Source organism: Bubalus bubalis, chromosome 16 (assembly GCF_019923935.1).
Source record: "Bubalus bubalis isolate 160015118507 breed Murrah chromosome 16, NDDB_SH_1, whole genome shotgun sequence".
NCBI lineage: Eukaryota > Metazoa > Chordata > Mammalia > Artiodactyla > Bovidae > Bubalus > Bubalus bubalis.
In genome coordinates, this window is record NC_059172.1 from 37,181,905 (window position 1) to 37,195,454 (window position 13,550).

The window sequence follows — 13,550 nt, forward strand, 5'->3', positions numbered from 1 at the left end:
AGTTTGACAACTGTGGGAAGGTTCTTCCTCCTTCAAAGGTGAGATGTCTGATCTACGTCCTTGTGCTTAGGCATGGCTGCATCTGCATCTTCTCCTACACATAAGGAGCAGCAGTCTCCACCACTAATTTATTTTTTATTTTTTATTTTTTTAAATTTTATTTTATTTTTAAACTAATTTATTTTTTAATAGAATATATTGAGTTGAAACATGAATATTTAGAACATACAGATGAGGTAGAGATCTAATTGCCCACTTCATAATGAATATCATTGTTTTCATGAATTTCCTCTTTAGGTCTCTCCTATATCTCTTTTGTTGTGAATATTTAAAATGGATTACTGTGAGCCATGACTATGTACTGACAAATGGACTCTGTTGGTGTCATAACATAGAGAACAATCTTTCATTTCTAGGGAAAACTCATTGGAACTTCCTTTCCAGGAAGAATAATCCCAGCCCCATCATGGTCTGTGTATAAAATTTTCATTTCCCCCAGATCTTTAGACTTATTCTAAAGTCTGTGAAAACAAGACCCAACCCCAAACTCTAGACACAGCTAATCAGGACAAGAGATAAGCACTGGCTTAGTTTTTCACATAAAAACAGAGTGGTGTCCCCTTGTGTTAGACACTGCAGTGGGCCCCAGTGGTCTAGTTGAAATTTTTTTTAAGTGGATAAAAATCAGGTTATAAACACACACACACACACATATATATATATATGTTTTCTATGCTATGCTACACTAAGTTGCTTCATTTGTGTCCAACTCTTTGCAACGCCACATACTGTAGCCTGCCAGGTTCCTCTGTCCATGGGTTTTCCCAGGTTAGAATACTGGAGTGGGTTGCCATTTCCTTCTCCAGGGGATATTCCCATTCCAGGAATTGAACCTGCATCTGCATTGACAGGCAGATTCTTCACCACTGAGCCACCTGGAAAGCCCTTATAAACAAATAAATATATATATAATGTATAAGATGTATATCTATGCATTTGCAACTTTAATGGTGCTATAGCAAAGGAACTACGTGCATACAGTGAGGGATTTACCTAAAGACTACAAATGAAAGTGAAGAGACATTTGTCAGAGAAATGGTATCTGTACTGTCTTAAAGGATCAGCAAATATTCACTGGTCAAAAAAACAAGGTGCTGTCTGTTAGAAAAGTAAAATATAAAGCAATATAAAGATTAGAAACAAAACAGAAAACACATATGGAGAATTGTTAAAAAAAAAAAAAAAAGCAATATGGGCTTGTTAACTGTGGGAGATAAAAGATAAATTTGGAAAGATGCCAAAGGAGGACTGGTCAATGATGGAATATTACTAACACATCCTGTTAGGACTACTCACTTTGGAATTAGATAGTGTAGTGATTAAGAACACACCTAAAAACACTGACTGGCCCCACTTTGAAACCTCAAATACTCTTTTGTCACTGCCTGGAATCCTACTATATTGCTCTTGTACACCTATTTTCTTTCTCTTCCTATTTTTTTCCTCTTTATCTTCTGAAGATATGAATGCACTTTTCCTCCCTAAGAACTGCTTTATTGATACTGTGCAGCTGTCCACTCAAGTGGTCCTGTGGAAAATAATTGAGAACGGTGATTGTTCAGGATCAGAAGCAGACATGCTCACAGCAGAGGGAAGTAGCAATATTGATAAGGTCATAGTCCTTCTGGAGTAGGCAGGGATGATTTCATTCCCAAGAATTCTTGCCTGGAAAAATCCCATGGACAGAGGAGCCTGGCGGGCTACAGTCCATGGGGTCGCAAGAGTCAGACACGACTTGGTGACTAAACCACAATCACCACTCCTCTGTAACTGTTCTTCTCAAGGTCAGCTGCAACTTCCACATTGCTCAACCCTTTAGTCAGTTCTCAGTCCTTATAACCCTGACGCCTTGGTAACATCATACATAATTAATCCCTCTTAAAACTGATACAAGATTGCATTCTTCTGATTTTATTCTGACTGGCATTTTCCCCACAGTCTCTTTCAGTGGAGTCTTTTCTTCTCCAACTCTAAATATCAGATTTGTACAGTTAATACCGGAAGCTTCTCCTTACACTAACATTTTAGGTTTCTGTATCCTGCCTATATACTAATATCTCTCAAACATGTATCTCTTCTTCAACTTATTTCTGAAGTCCACATTTCTACTACTCAGTCAATGAAAATGAATAGATGAAAACCCTGTTGGGTGAGGTGACTATAATTAAAATTTTCGACATGCTTTTGAAAAAACAGTGAAACACCTACATGCAGATGCTCAGCCTACCGCTAGACATATAGAGAAGAAGAGAATTAAAGTTTTGTATTTGACATTCATCAGCTTAAGTATGGTAAATAATTATGGGAATGATGATGTAGGAGGAGGAATAATAGAGTAAGGCCAGAAAATTTCCAAGGATAAAAGCAGCTATATTTCAGCATTGATAAATGAAGAGAAGTCAGGAAAGAAGACTGATAAGAAATATAAATGTAGAGAAAATCTGTTATATTCAAAGAAAGTTTTAATTGGATAGTTTGGTGTTATAAGTGATAACAGTGAAGTAGAGGATATCAAAGCTGATGATGGTCATTATCTGTTTATGATGGTGTGTTTGTGAAGCTGAAGAATTAATAACCAGAACTTCCATTTATTCTCAGCTCAGCCCCTGGAGAATGCCAACCCAATATCCCCTCCATCCTCACATCGTGCTCCTGTCCAACTTCACGCAGTTCAGCCCCATGCTCTACCTCACTGGCTTTCCCGGATTGGAAACCGTCGAGCACTGGATCTTCATCTTCTTTTTCCTTATGTACCTCGTGGCCATCTCAGGCAACTGCTTCATCCTGATCATTATTAAGACCAGCCCTCGCTTGCACACACCCATGTACTATCTACTCTCCTTTCTGGCCTTCACTGACCTGGGCCTGTCGGTGTCCACCTTGCCCACTACTGTGGGAATCTTTTGGTTCAAGTCCCATGGCCTCTACTTTGGAGCCTGCCAAATCCAGATGTTCTGTATCCACTCCTTTTCCTTCATGGAGTCCTCAGTGCTCCTTGTCATGTCCTTTGATCGGTTTGTGGCCATCTGTTATCCCCTGAGGTACTCAGTCATTATCACTGGCCAGCGAGTGGTCAGGGTAGGCCTCATTGTCATTCTGCGGGGCCCTGTGGCCCTCCTTCCCATTGTTCTCCTCCTGAAGGCTTTTCCTTATTGTGGGGCTCAAGTCCTCTCCCACTCTTTCTGCCTGCACCAGGAGGTGATACAGTTGGCCTGCACAGACACCACCTTCAACAACCTGTACGGGCTGTCATTGGTGGTCTTTACTGTGATGCTGGACCTGGTGCTCATTGCACTGTCCTATGGGATCATCCTGCACACAGTGGCAAGACTGGCCTCCAAAGAGGAGCAGCTCCGAGCCTTCCAAACATGCACCTCACACCTGTGTGCTGTGCTGGTATTCTTTGTGCCCATGATGGGGCTGTCCTTGGTTCACCGCTTTGGGAAGCATGCTCCACCTGCTGTCCACCTTCTGATGGCCAATGTCTACCTCTTTGTGCCTCCCATGCTTAATCCAATCATATACAGTATTAAGACCAAGGAGATTCGTCATGTCATCAGCAAACTCCTGGGTTAAAAATTCCACTGAGTACGAGACAGCAAAAGAGACACTGAGGTATAGATCAGTCTTATGGACTCTGTGGGAGAGGGAGAGGGTGGGGAGATTTGGGAGAACGGCATTGAAACATGTGTAATATCATGTATGAAACGAGTCGCCAGTCCAGGTTCGATGCACGATACTGGATGCTTGGAGCTGGTGCACTGGGACGACCCAGAGGGAGGGTATGGGGAGGGAGGAGGGAGGAGGGTTCAGGATGGGGAGCATGGGTATACCTGTGGCAGATTCATTTTGATGTTTGGCAAAACTAATACAATATTGTAAAGTTTAAAAATAAAATAAAATTTTAAAAATAAATAAATAAATAAATAAAAATTCCACTGAGTTCCCAGAAGAAAGTCCCATATCAGGCCAAAGATTGCCAGTATTTAGTACCTGTTATTACACCCTCTGTTTCCCCAGGCTTTTTTCCACTGCCCTAAATAAAATATGGGTGAATTTCTTTCTTGAGTTATGAGTTGGTAATGCTGACCTTCTCTTGCTTGAATTATAATGCCTTTCTCTATATATAAGACTTAGATATTTTCGTAGCAGCAAAAACTGCCTAGAGGAAGACTGCTATCAAAGTATAAAAAGTAAAGTGAAACTAAGCAAATACTGAAGAAGAGTAATCAACAAAGAAGCACACAGAACAGAACTTACGAGAGAACAGATAAGTGTCAGTTGTTTAAATTCACTTCACAAAATGTACCTTCTTCCATGGCTCCTTGGGACTGCCTCCTTTCTCGGCCAGCCAATCCTTCTCTTAAGTTTCTATCCTGCATAACCCATATCCTTTGGACTCTTGAGTCACACTGCAAGAAGCAGAACTCCTGCACTCTTTTCTAATTTAAACTCCTCCAAATGTTTCTGATGATGTGCTGTCTTCTAGCGTTATTCATTTAGTAGACACTCTGGACCCCACCCCTGGCTCTTATCATTTCTGATTTTATCTTTCATATAGATTTACTGACATTAACTGAAGTCAATGTTTGCTTCTGGGCATTCTAATTGTGAGATCTTGGACAATGACCTGAAATGCGACAAAGCTCTAATAAAGGAAACTACCACAAATACATCTAAGTCATGCTCCTGTTGCTTATGATATTGTGAAACTAAAAGTGGCAGAGATTTCCCCTACTGTTGACTAAACAAAATTCATTTTGGAGTCTCAGCATTGAGGTTGCTTCCTCATGGACATTTTTCAGGGCAGGCCTTCTGCACAAACAGATTCCACTCTGAACTTCAATTGAAATCCACACCGTAGGCCACACTATTGAAGAGCAACTCTAAGACTCAGAATGTTCTTCTCTGTATTGAGTGGAACTTTACTGTCTATGGATCCCATTAGTAGAATGAGGTCTAAAGAATAGAATTCAGATTTAGAGCTGGAGTTCAATTTCTGTCAGTTACTAGCAAATAGGCCACTAACACTGAAGTTTTCTTATTTTTGAACTTAGGAAATATGTATACAAAATAACATTTTAAAATTTCTACTTTGCTGAAATTTAAAATGCAAATTAACATATTTAAATCATACTAATAAGTAAGTATTGAAGAAAACAGTTAATAATGAAGGTCTGTACTGACAAATATATGGTAAAAGAAGGATTTTCATACACTAGTGTGAAAATATAATGTGATTTGGCTTCCCTGGTGGCTCAGACAGTAAATAATCTTCCTGCAATGTGGGATACCTGGGTTCAGTCCCTGGATTGGGAAGATCCCCTGGAGAAGGAAACGGCTACCCATCCCAATATTCTGACCTGGAGAATTCCATGGACAGAGGAGCCTGTAGGCTACAGTCCATGGTATAGAAAAGAGTGGGACATGACAGTGACTTTCACTTTCCATAGGAAAAAAAATGTATCAAAAGATTTTTAAAAATATTCATATACCCTGTCTCAGAAATACCACTCCTTGAATCTATCTTAATAAAACAACTAAAAATGGAAAAATAAAGATTTTACAGTGTCAGCTCCTTGGAAACAAATATTTATTTTTCTTTTCTTTAGAAACCATGAGCTCTGAGTTCTTTGAGAAGATTAAGTTTAGAGAGAAGCAAGATACCACTTCTCCTGATCGCATGGACATGCAGAGAGGTTCACATCATGACAATAAAGAGATAGAGGGGAGAGCAGATTGCATGAGGAAACTCTATGGGCATCTTCACTTCTCTTCGAAAATTTAGAGATCATTTCTTCCATAAGAAAAGCTTGAAGTGGTAAAGTCAAACGAAGGCAATTTGGGAGTAACAATATTTCTGAGAATCTGAGCATTCTGTTAAGGTTGAGCTATGCAGAATTTTGTAAGGGAGGTTAAAAAAAAAACTGGCTTTCACTAGCTGGTTCAGAATAAGAATACAGAAAACCCTTGCTGAGATTTGATGTCATCAAAGTAAAAGATTACATGGGAATAAGAGAAAGATGAAAAAACAGGAAAAGGACAGGCTGCCTGTGAGGGCAGGGGTTTACTGCAAGGTCACTGAGTCCTAGAGAGAGCAGAGAGGCCAGACCAGACAGCAGGGCAATTATTGCCCTATGACAGTGTAACAGCTCATACTTACTGGCCTAGTAAACTTGAACCCATGGCCACTTTTCACAGAACAAAGAGGACTCTTGAGAAGGACGATGCGTCCACCTTACTGAGCTCCGGTCTTGGTATTGGTTGGGGTGGTGCTGGGCTTGCAGAGCACGGCCATCACAGTGGCAGCTTCATTGCATCTCTTGAAATTTGACTACTGTCACTGTGGGTCATTGTCCTATGCCTACTGCCTTCACCAGGACACGAGCCACCTAACTGGCTCAGATACGCTCAGAATTTCTACGTTCCTGTTGATGGGCGTCCCAGGCCTGGAGTGAGCTCACCCCTGGAACTCCCTGCCCATTTGTGTGTGCTACCTTGTGGCCCTCCTGGGCAATGCCACCATCTTGCATTGGGTATGAATGGACCCTTTCCTCCACCAGCCCATGTACTACTTCCTTGCCATCCTGGCTGTGACAGATTTGAGCTTGTGCTTATCCTCAGGCTGGGTGAGCTGTGGTTAGAGACCTGGATGGTGGGCCTGGTGCCCTGTGTTCTGCAGCAGCGCTTCCTACACTCCTCCTTCATGGTATCCGCCATGCTCTTTGCCATGGCTCTGGACGGCCTGGTGGCCATTTATTTCTCACTGCGCTACACATCTATGTTCACGGGGCCTCGTGTGGCATTGGTCGGGGTCGTGCTGGGCCTGTGGAGTGCTGCCATCACAGCCGCACCTTCATAGCATCTCTTGAAATTTGACTACTATCACTGTGGGGCACTGTCCTATGCTTACTGCCTTCGGCAAGACATGATCCACCTGACTGGCTCAGATACACATTTCAACAGACTCTATGGACTGTGCATCATCACGCTGGCCATGGGCTCTGATGTTCTTTTCATCCTGCTCTCCTATACAATCATTCTCCATACTGTGCTGGCCATTGCCTCTGCTGGGGAGAGGCTCAGGACCTTAAACATTTGTTTCTCCCACCTCCTGGCTGTGCTCTGCTTCTATGTGCCTATGCTAGGTCTGTCCATCATACACAGGTTTGGGAGCCACACTTCACCCCTGTTGCACATCCTTATGGGCACCATCTCTGTGCTCTTCCCACCCTTGATGAACCCTGTTATATACAGCATCAAGACCCACCAGATTCTCAGGTCCACCTTCAAGGTGTTCTACCTAGAGAAGATACAGTGAGACAGTAGAGATGGACTCAGTTCAGTTCAGTTCAGTTGCTCAGTCATGTCCGACTCTTCGCGACCCCATGAATCACAGCATGCCAGGCCTCCCTGTCTATCACCAACTCCCAGAGTTCACCCAGACTAACATCCATCGAGTCAGTGATGCCATCCAGCCATCTCATCCTCTGTCGTCCCCTTCTCCTCCTGCCCCCAACCCCTCCCAGCATCAGAGTCTTTTCCAATGAGTCAACTCTTCGCATGAGGTGGCCAAAGTACTGGAGCTTCAGCTTTAGCATCATGCCTTCCAAAGAAATCCCAGGGCTGATCTCCTTCAGAATGGACTGGTTGGATCTCCTTGCAGTCCAAGGGACTCTCAAGAGTCTTCTCCAACACCACAGTTCAAAAGCATCAATTCTTCGGCGCTCAGCCTTCTTCACAGTCCAACTCTCACATCCATACATGACCACAGGAAAAATCATAGCCTTGACTAGACGGACCTTTGTGGGCAAAGTAATGTCTCTGCTTTTGAATATGCTAACTAGGTTGGTCATAACTTTCCTTCCAAGGAGTAAGTGTCTTTTAATTTCATGGCTGCAGTCACCATCTGCAGTGATTTTGGAGCCCAGAAAAATAAAGTCTGACACTGTTTCCACTGTTTCCCCATCTATTTCCCATGAAGTGATGGGACCGGATGCCGTGATCTTCGTTTTCTGAATGTGGAGCTTTAAGCCAACTTTTTCACTCTCCACTTTCACTTTCATCAAGAGGCTTTTGAGTTCCTCTTCACTTTCTGCCATAAGGGTGGTGTCATCTGCATATCTGAGGTTATTGATATTTCTCCCAGCAATCTTGATTCCAGCTTGTGCTTCTTCCAGTCCAGCATTTCTCATAATGTACTCTGCATATAAGTTAAATAAGCAGGGTGACAATATACAGCCTTGACGTACTCCTTTTCCTATTTGGAGCCAGTCTGTTGTTCCATGACCAGTTCTTACTGTTGCTTCCTGACCTGCATACAGATTTCTCAAGAGGCAGATCAGGTGATCTGGTATTCCCATCTCTTTCAGAATTTTCCATAGTTTGTGATCCACACAGTCAAAAGCTTTGGCATAGTCAATAAAGCAGAAATAGATGTTTTTCTGGAACTCTCTTGCTTTTTCCATGATCCAGCGGATGTTGGCAATTTGATCTCTGGTTCCTCTGCCTTTTCTAAAACCAGCTTGAACATCAGGAAGTTTACAGTTCACATATTGCTGAAGCCTGGCTTGGAGAATTTTGAGCATTACTTTACTAGCATGTGAGATGAGTGCAACTGGGTGGTAGTTTGAGCATTCTTTGGCATTACCTTTCTTTGGGATTGAAATGAAAACTGACCTTTTCCAGTCCTCTGGCCACTGCTGAGTTTTTCCAAATTTGCTGGCATATTGAGTGCAGCACTTTCACAGCATCCTCTTTCAGGGTTTGAAATAGCTCAACTGGAATTCCATCACCTCCACTAGCTTTGTTCGTAGTGATTCTTTCTAAGGCCCACTTGACTTCACATTCCAGGATGTCTGGCTCTAGGTGAGTGATCACACCATTGAGATTATCTGGGTCATGAAGCTTTTTTTTGTACAGTTCTTCTGTGTATTCTTGCCACCTCTTCTTAATATCTTCTGCTTCTGTTAGGTCCATACCATTTCTGTCCTTTATCGAGCCCATCTTTGCATGAAATGTTCCCTTGGCTACTTGTATATATAGTTACAAATATAGAGTAAAACATTTTCTTACATAAAAATGATTGTCTTTTACATACAGGTCTGTAAGTTTAAAGTGACTTCTTTTTCTACTTTTTTATAAACTGCATGAGATAGTAACACTTTATTTTTTATAATTGTATTCATTTATTTTTGTCTGTTCTGGGTCTTCATTGCTGCTCGGGCTTCTCTAGTTGCAGAGAGCAGGGGCTACTCTCTAGTTGTGGGGCACAGATTTCTCATTGTGGTGACTTTTCTTGTTGTGGAGCATGGGCTCTAACAGTTGCAGCTCCTGAGTTCTAGAGCACAAGCTCTGTAGTTGTGGTTCACCAGCTTAATAGCTCCATGGCACATGTGATCTTCCCTGATTAGGGAGTGAACCTGTGTCTCCTGCATTGGCAGGTAGAATCTCTACCACTGAGCCACCAGAGAAGCCCTTAAAGTGATTTTTTTATCTACTACTGATTTATTAGAATATTAATTCTATAATAATGGCATTAATGATAAATTACTCTGATGATGTGGAAAGTTGAATCATCATTTCACATTCCTTGGATTAACTAATGGATATACCATAATTCCTCATAATATAATAGTTCTATTATATCCTTTCATCAAAGTAACCTTGTTGTAGATTTAAGCGAAACTTTCCAACACTGCTTTTTACCCTCATTGTTCATATTTGGATGATTCATATTTGGACAGTTGAGTTTCCAGCTTAGAATTATAACTTTGTAAAAAAAAAAGAATTGTAACTTTGTGAGTCAGCATATAGCTAGTACTGAAATTCATAAAAGTGGAAATGACATTTAGGGAAAGTAAGTATAGGCAGCTGAAATAGTTTTCAACAGAATACTAATAGAACATAGTATTTATTATGTTATTTAATAGAACCATAATATTTATGGTTTTGTTAGAGTACAATCAAGCAAAGGAGACCAGAGGGAAGATTAATGAGACAAGAAGAACAATATAAGAATATGGGGTCACAAAATTCATAAGAGGAAAATATTTTAAAAATGGAGAAAAGGATTCTTGTTTTCTGATTCCACATGTAGGGAGCTTGATTGCATCACTCCATCCTAACAAGTAAGATGCAAAACAGACTGAAAAAATCAATAACTCTTCTTGGATCCATAAGAGAAGGGAAGACACAGAGCAAAATGCTGTTCCCAAGAATGAAGAGACGGACAGATGAATAAGTCATGGCTTACCAGAGCTGGGACACGAGCAGAAGCAAGTGCAGCCACCAGTGTCTGGACAGGAAAAATTGATCTGTAATTGAATATTGCTGAAGGCTCAATGGGGACAACAGAATAAAAAACTCCCAAAGGATTAAGTCTTAGGAGAGATTCGCCCTCACTAGCTCTGTTTGAGTCCACAATAAATATCTGAGAAAAATTATCTCCAGTTTTTTTCATCAGAAGAAGAGGAAAAGGAACCATGTTGTGATATGTCAGAACACTGTTTCTTCTTTAATAAAGCCTGTCCTCAAGGGAAACTAGTTAACCAACCTGCTAAGGTATATTATAAATGTCTAACTAACTGAGGAAGGGACATAACAAACTTCACAGGTGGCTCAACCCATCCTGTCCCACCTAAGGGGAGAGAAAGAAGAAAAAAAAAAAAATAATAAGAAGCACTTGTGAGGTTCACAGTCCAGAGGTACAGACCCACTAAAAGGCTGAGACCTAATCATAATGCTATAGAATGCTTTTCCTACCTTCACACCTCATCACCACATTACTAGAGTCTCACTCATGACAGTTCCTTTTACCCTGTACATCATGAACAGTTATCAAGAAAAAAAGTTCAAGTCATACCAAAAGGAAAAAATCCCACAATTTTAAAAGACAGAACCAGAATCAGAATCAGACTTGACAAGAATGCTGAAAGTATTGGATGGGAAATTTAAATGAGCTATGAATAATATGCCAAAGACTCTCATGAGTAAAGTGGACAGCATGTAAAATTAGGTGAGAAAAGTACAATAAAATAACTGTTTTGAAATGTGTTTGCTCCATCTCTTTGTCTTTCATCTATGAAGTATTTATCCTTCTTAATTCTCATTTATAAAAGTTATGTTCTAGCTCTTGTTTGGCAGATTGTAATGTTTATGCAGAGTAGAAGGGTGGATGTATGATAGGATTCTAAGCTATAGCTGGACCATAATAGGTGCTCCACATACATACGCTGCTATTAAACGGAGACATTTAATATATTTTATTTCCGGGAAAGAAGAATGGAACTCTCAGGGTGTAAGTTGAGATAGCTATGGAGGAGGCACAGGAAAGCTTACCTCTAAACAGTTTGATGGGAAATCTGAATGCTGCACAAGGTTTTGCCAAGACTTCCCCATCCTGACATAGCTCCTTAGTCATTCTCTCTATCCCTGGGGAACAAGGGATTATAGATGCCACAAAATATATAAAGGCACACTGAGAAGTACAATGGTTGCAATATCTAAATGAATCAAGGTTGCTTATGAAGGGAAATCAAGGGTATATCTCCCTGCAACTATGCTGGGGTGGGAATCCTACCAAAGGAAACCCAAGGCATGAGCCTTAGAATACAACATGGCCTAGGACACTGCCATGAGATGAGTGTCTTACACAACTAGATTTTCAATAATTTGGTGATAGTTCAGAACACAGGAGCAAGTGAGCAGCTGAAAATGAGAAGATCATCCCAATAACTCTGGCTATAAATCCTTGCATAATCTGGACATGGGGCATTCTACCTCAGGGGAGGCTAAGTGAGGTGATCATCTAAGAAGAATGCCATCAGGACTAGCAAAAAATGCCTCAGACTAGCAAAGTCGGTGCCTGATCCAAGAAAAAAAAAAATCTCAATTGCAGTCCCTAGGGGCAAAGGTCAGAGAAAGAGAATTAGTGCAGGCCAAGGGTTAATTTTAAAGAGAACTGGGAATGATTTCTTCGGCAATGGGATTCTGCTGGTGATGAAAAAGAACAACCAAATAACATTTTGAGTACCTACTACTTTTGAACACTTAATTGAACTTAATTTTGTTCAGTTAAGTTTTCAAAAAATAAAATACTAATATTTTGTTCTTTGAAACAAGCACAATCATTCACATTATTAAGGGGGAGGAAATAAGTGCAGAGACCATTCATACATTCTCAATGAAAAAGTAAAATTTTTTAAAATATTTATTTATTTATTTGGCTGCACAGGGTCTTAGTTGCAACTCATGGGATCATTCATTGTGGTATGCGAACTCTTAGTTGCCTCAGGTGGGATCTAGTGCCCTGACCAGGAACTGAACCTGGGCCCCCTGCATTGTGGGTGTGAAATCTTAGCCACTGGACAACTAGGGAAGTCCCATGAAAAAGTAACATTAAAGAAAGAAGACAGACAGTGAAATCAGATGCTTTGACTTCAAGTTCTGTGGTTAATTCAGGAAATGTCAACTCCAGGTGCAAAATAACTTGGGCTCTAAAATAGACATCACAGTGAATGTATTCTCCGAGTCCAAACAACAGGTAAAATTTAGCCAGGAGAAACATAAAAGCCTAGATTATAACCAAAGTGAGAAAAATTGAGATTGAGGGGATCAAAATTACAGATGGTTATATGACAGAGGTATGCCCTGGAGTTGTTAACCTCCAGATTTGAATGAAAGGTACAAACTCAAAGGCCCTTTAGATCAGACTTTGCCAGTGGGATATATCTGATCAATAAGGTTTAGGCTAGGGACAATAATCGCAGTATTTTAGAAGGATCTTCAAGAAATCATATATTATTACATAAAGACATATATATCTAGAGAAATGCAACACATACATTCACATCTGTGGATAAATATCTATGTGGAAAGATATTAGAGCTTATACAGTCATGAAACCTTGCAATTAAAATTCTACACATGGTTATGGATATACCTGTATTCTTATGCATGTATAGAGATTTGTTCATATGTTCATCTACATAAATTTATATATGTGCCTATGGACATTAAAATATGTTTACACAAACAGGTATATACACATATGCATGCCCCTACATACATCATCTCATTCTATATTTTCTCAGAATTTGACTTTGTTTTTAAATTTATTCCCTCTGGGACTCCTCTCTTGGCCTACCTCTCTCTTACAGGTCCAGTGAGAGGAAGCATATTTTTCTGAGGCTGGTTTGTCTGAATATCCCAGGAGACAGCCTAACAAAAATGGAAGAAGGAGAGGGCTGGTTCTGGAGTCACAATAAATAAGAAGGCCAGCCTACTCCTGCCACCAGCTAGCGACCTAGAGACCAGGCCTGAGACCAACCCCATTGAAAGTCTGAGACCAACCCACACTGGGCCTTCATAGAGGAGTGAACTGTGCCCAGAAGTCCAGTCAATAGGAGCAGGAGGATGAGAAATTTGTCCAAGTAAGCTCAACCTGGGAGTTTTGTTCTGAGATGCAGTTCATTTATAGTATATATTTT

The 13,550-nt window shown here is 40.7% G+C and overlaps 1 protein-coding gene and 1 pseudogene across 1 annotated transcript; both read left to right on the forward strand.

The window, feature by feature from the left end:
- The first annotated feature begins 2,673 nt into the window (after nucleotides 1–2,673).
- On the forward strand, nucleotides 2,674–3,636 carry LOC102394569 (olfactory receptor 51M1-like). The gene has a single exon (XM_006061587.3). It carries the CDS (start codon nucleotides 2,674–2,676, stop codon nucleotides 3,634–3,636), a length of 963 nt encoding a protein of 320 aa, XP_006061649.3.
- A 1,593-nt stretch (nucleotides 3,637–5,229) lies between these two features.
- On the forward strand, nucleotides 5,230–7,381 carry LOC102399888 (annotated as a pseudogene).
- Nucleotides 7,382–13,550: the final 6,169 nt, after the last annotated feature.

What these genes read in the sequence shown, in the direction of transcription:
- LOC102394569 (XM_006061587.3), top strand. Translation starts at nt 2,674, where the DNA reads ATGCCAACCCAATATCCCCTCCATCCTCACATCGTGCTCCTGTCCAAC.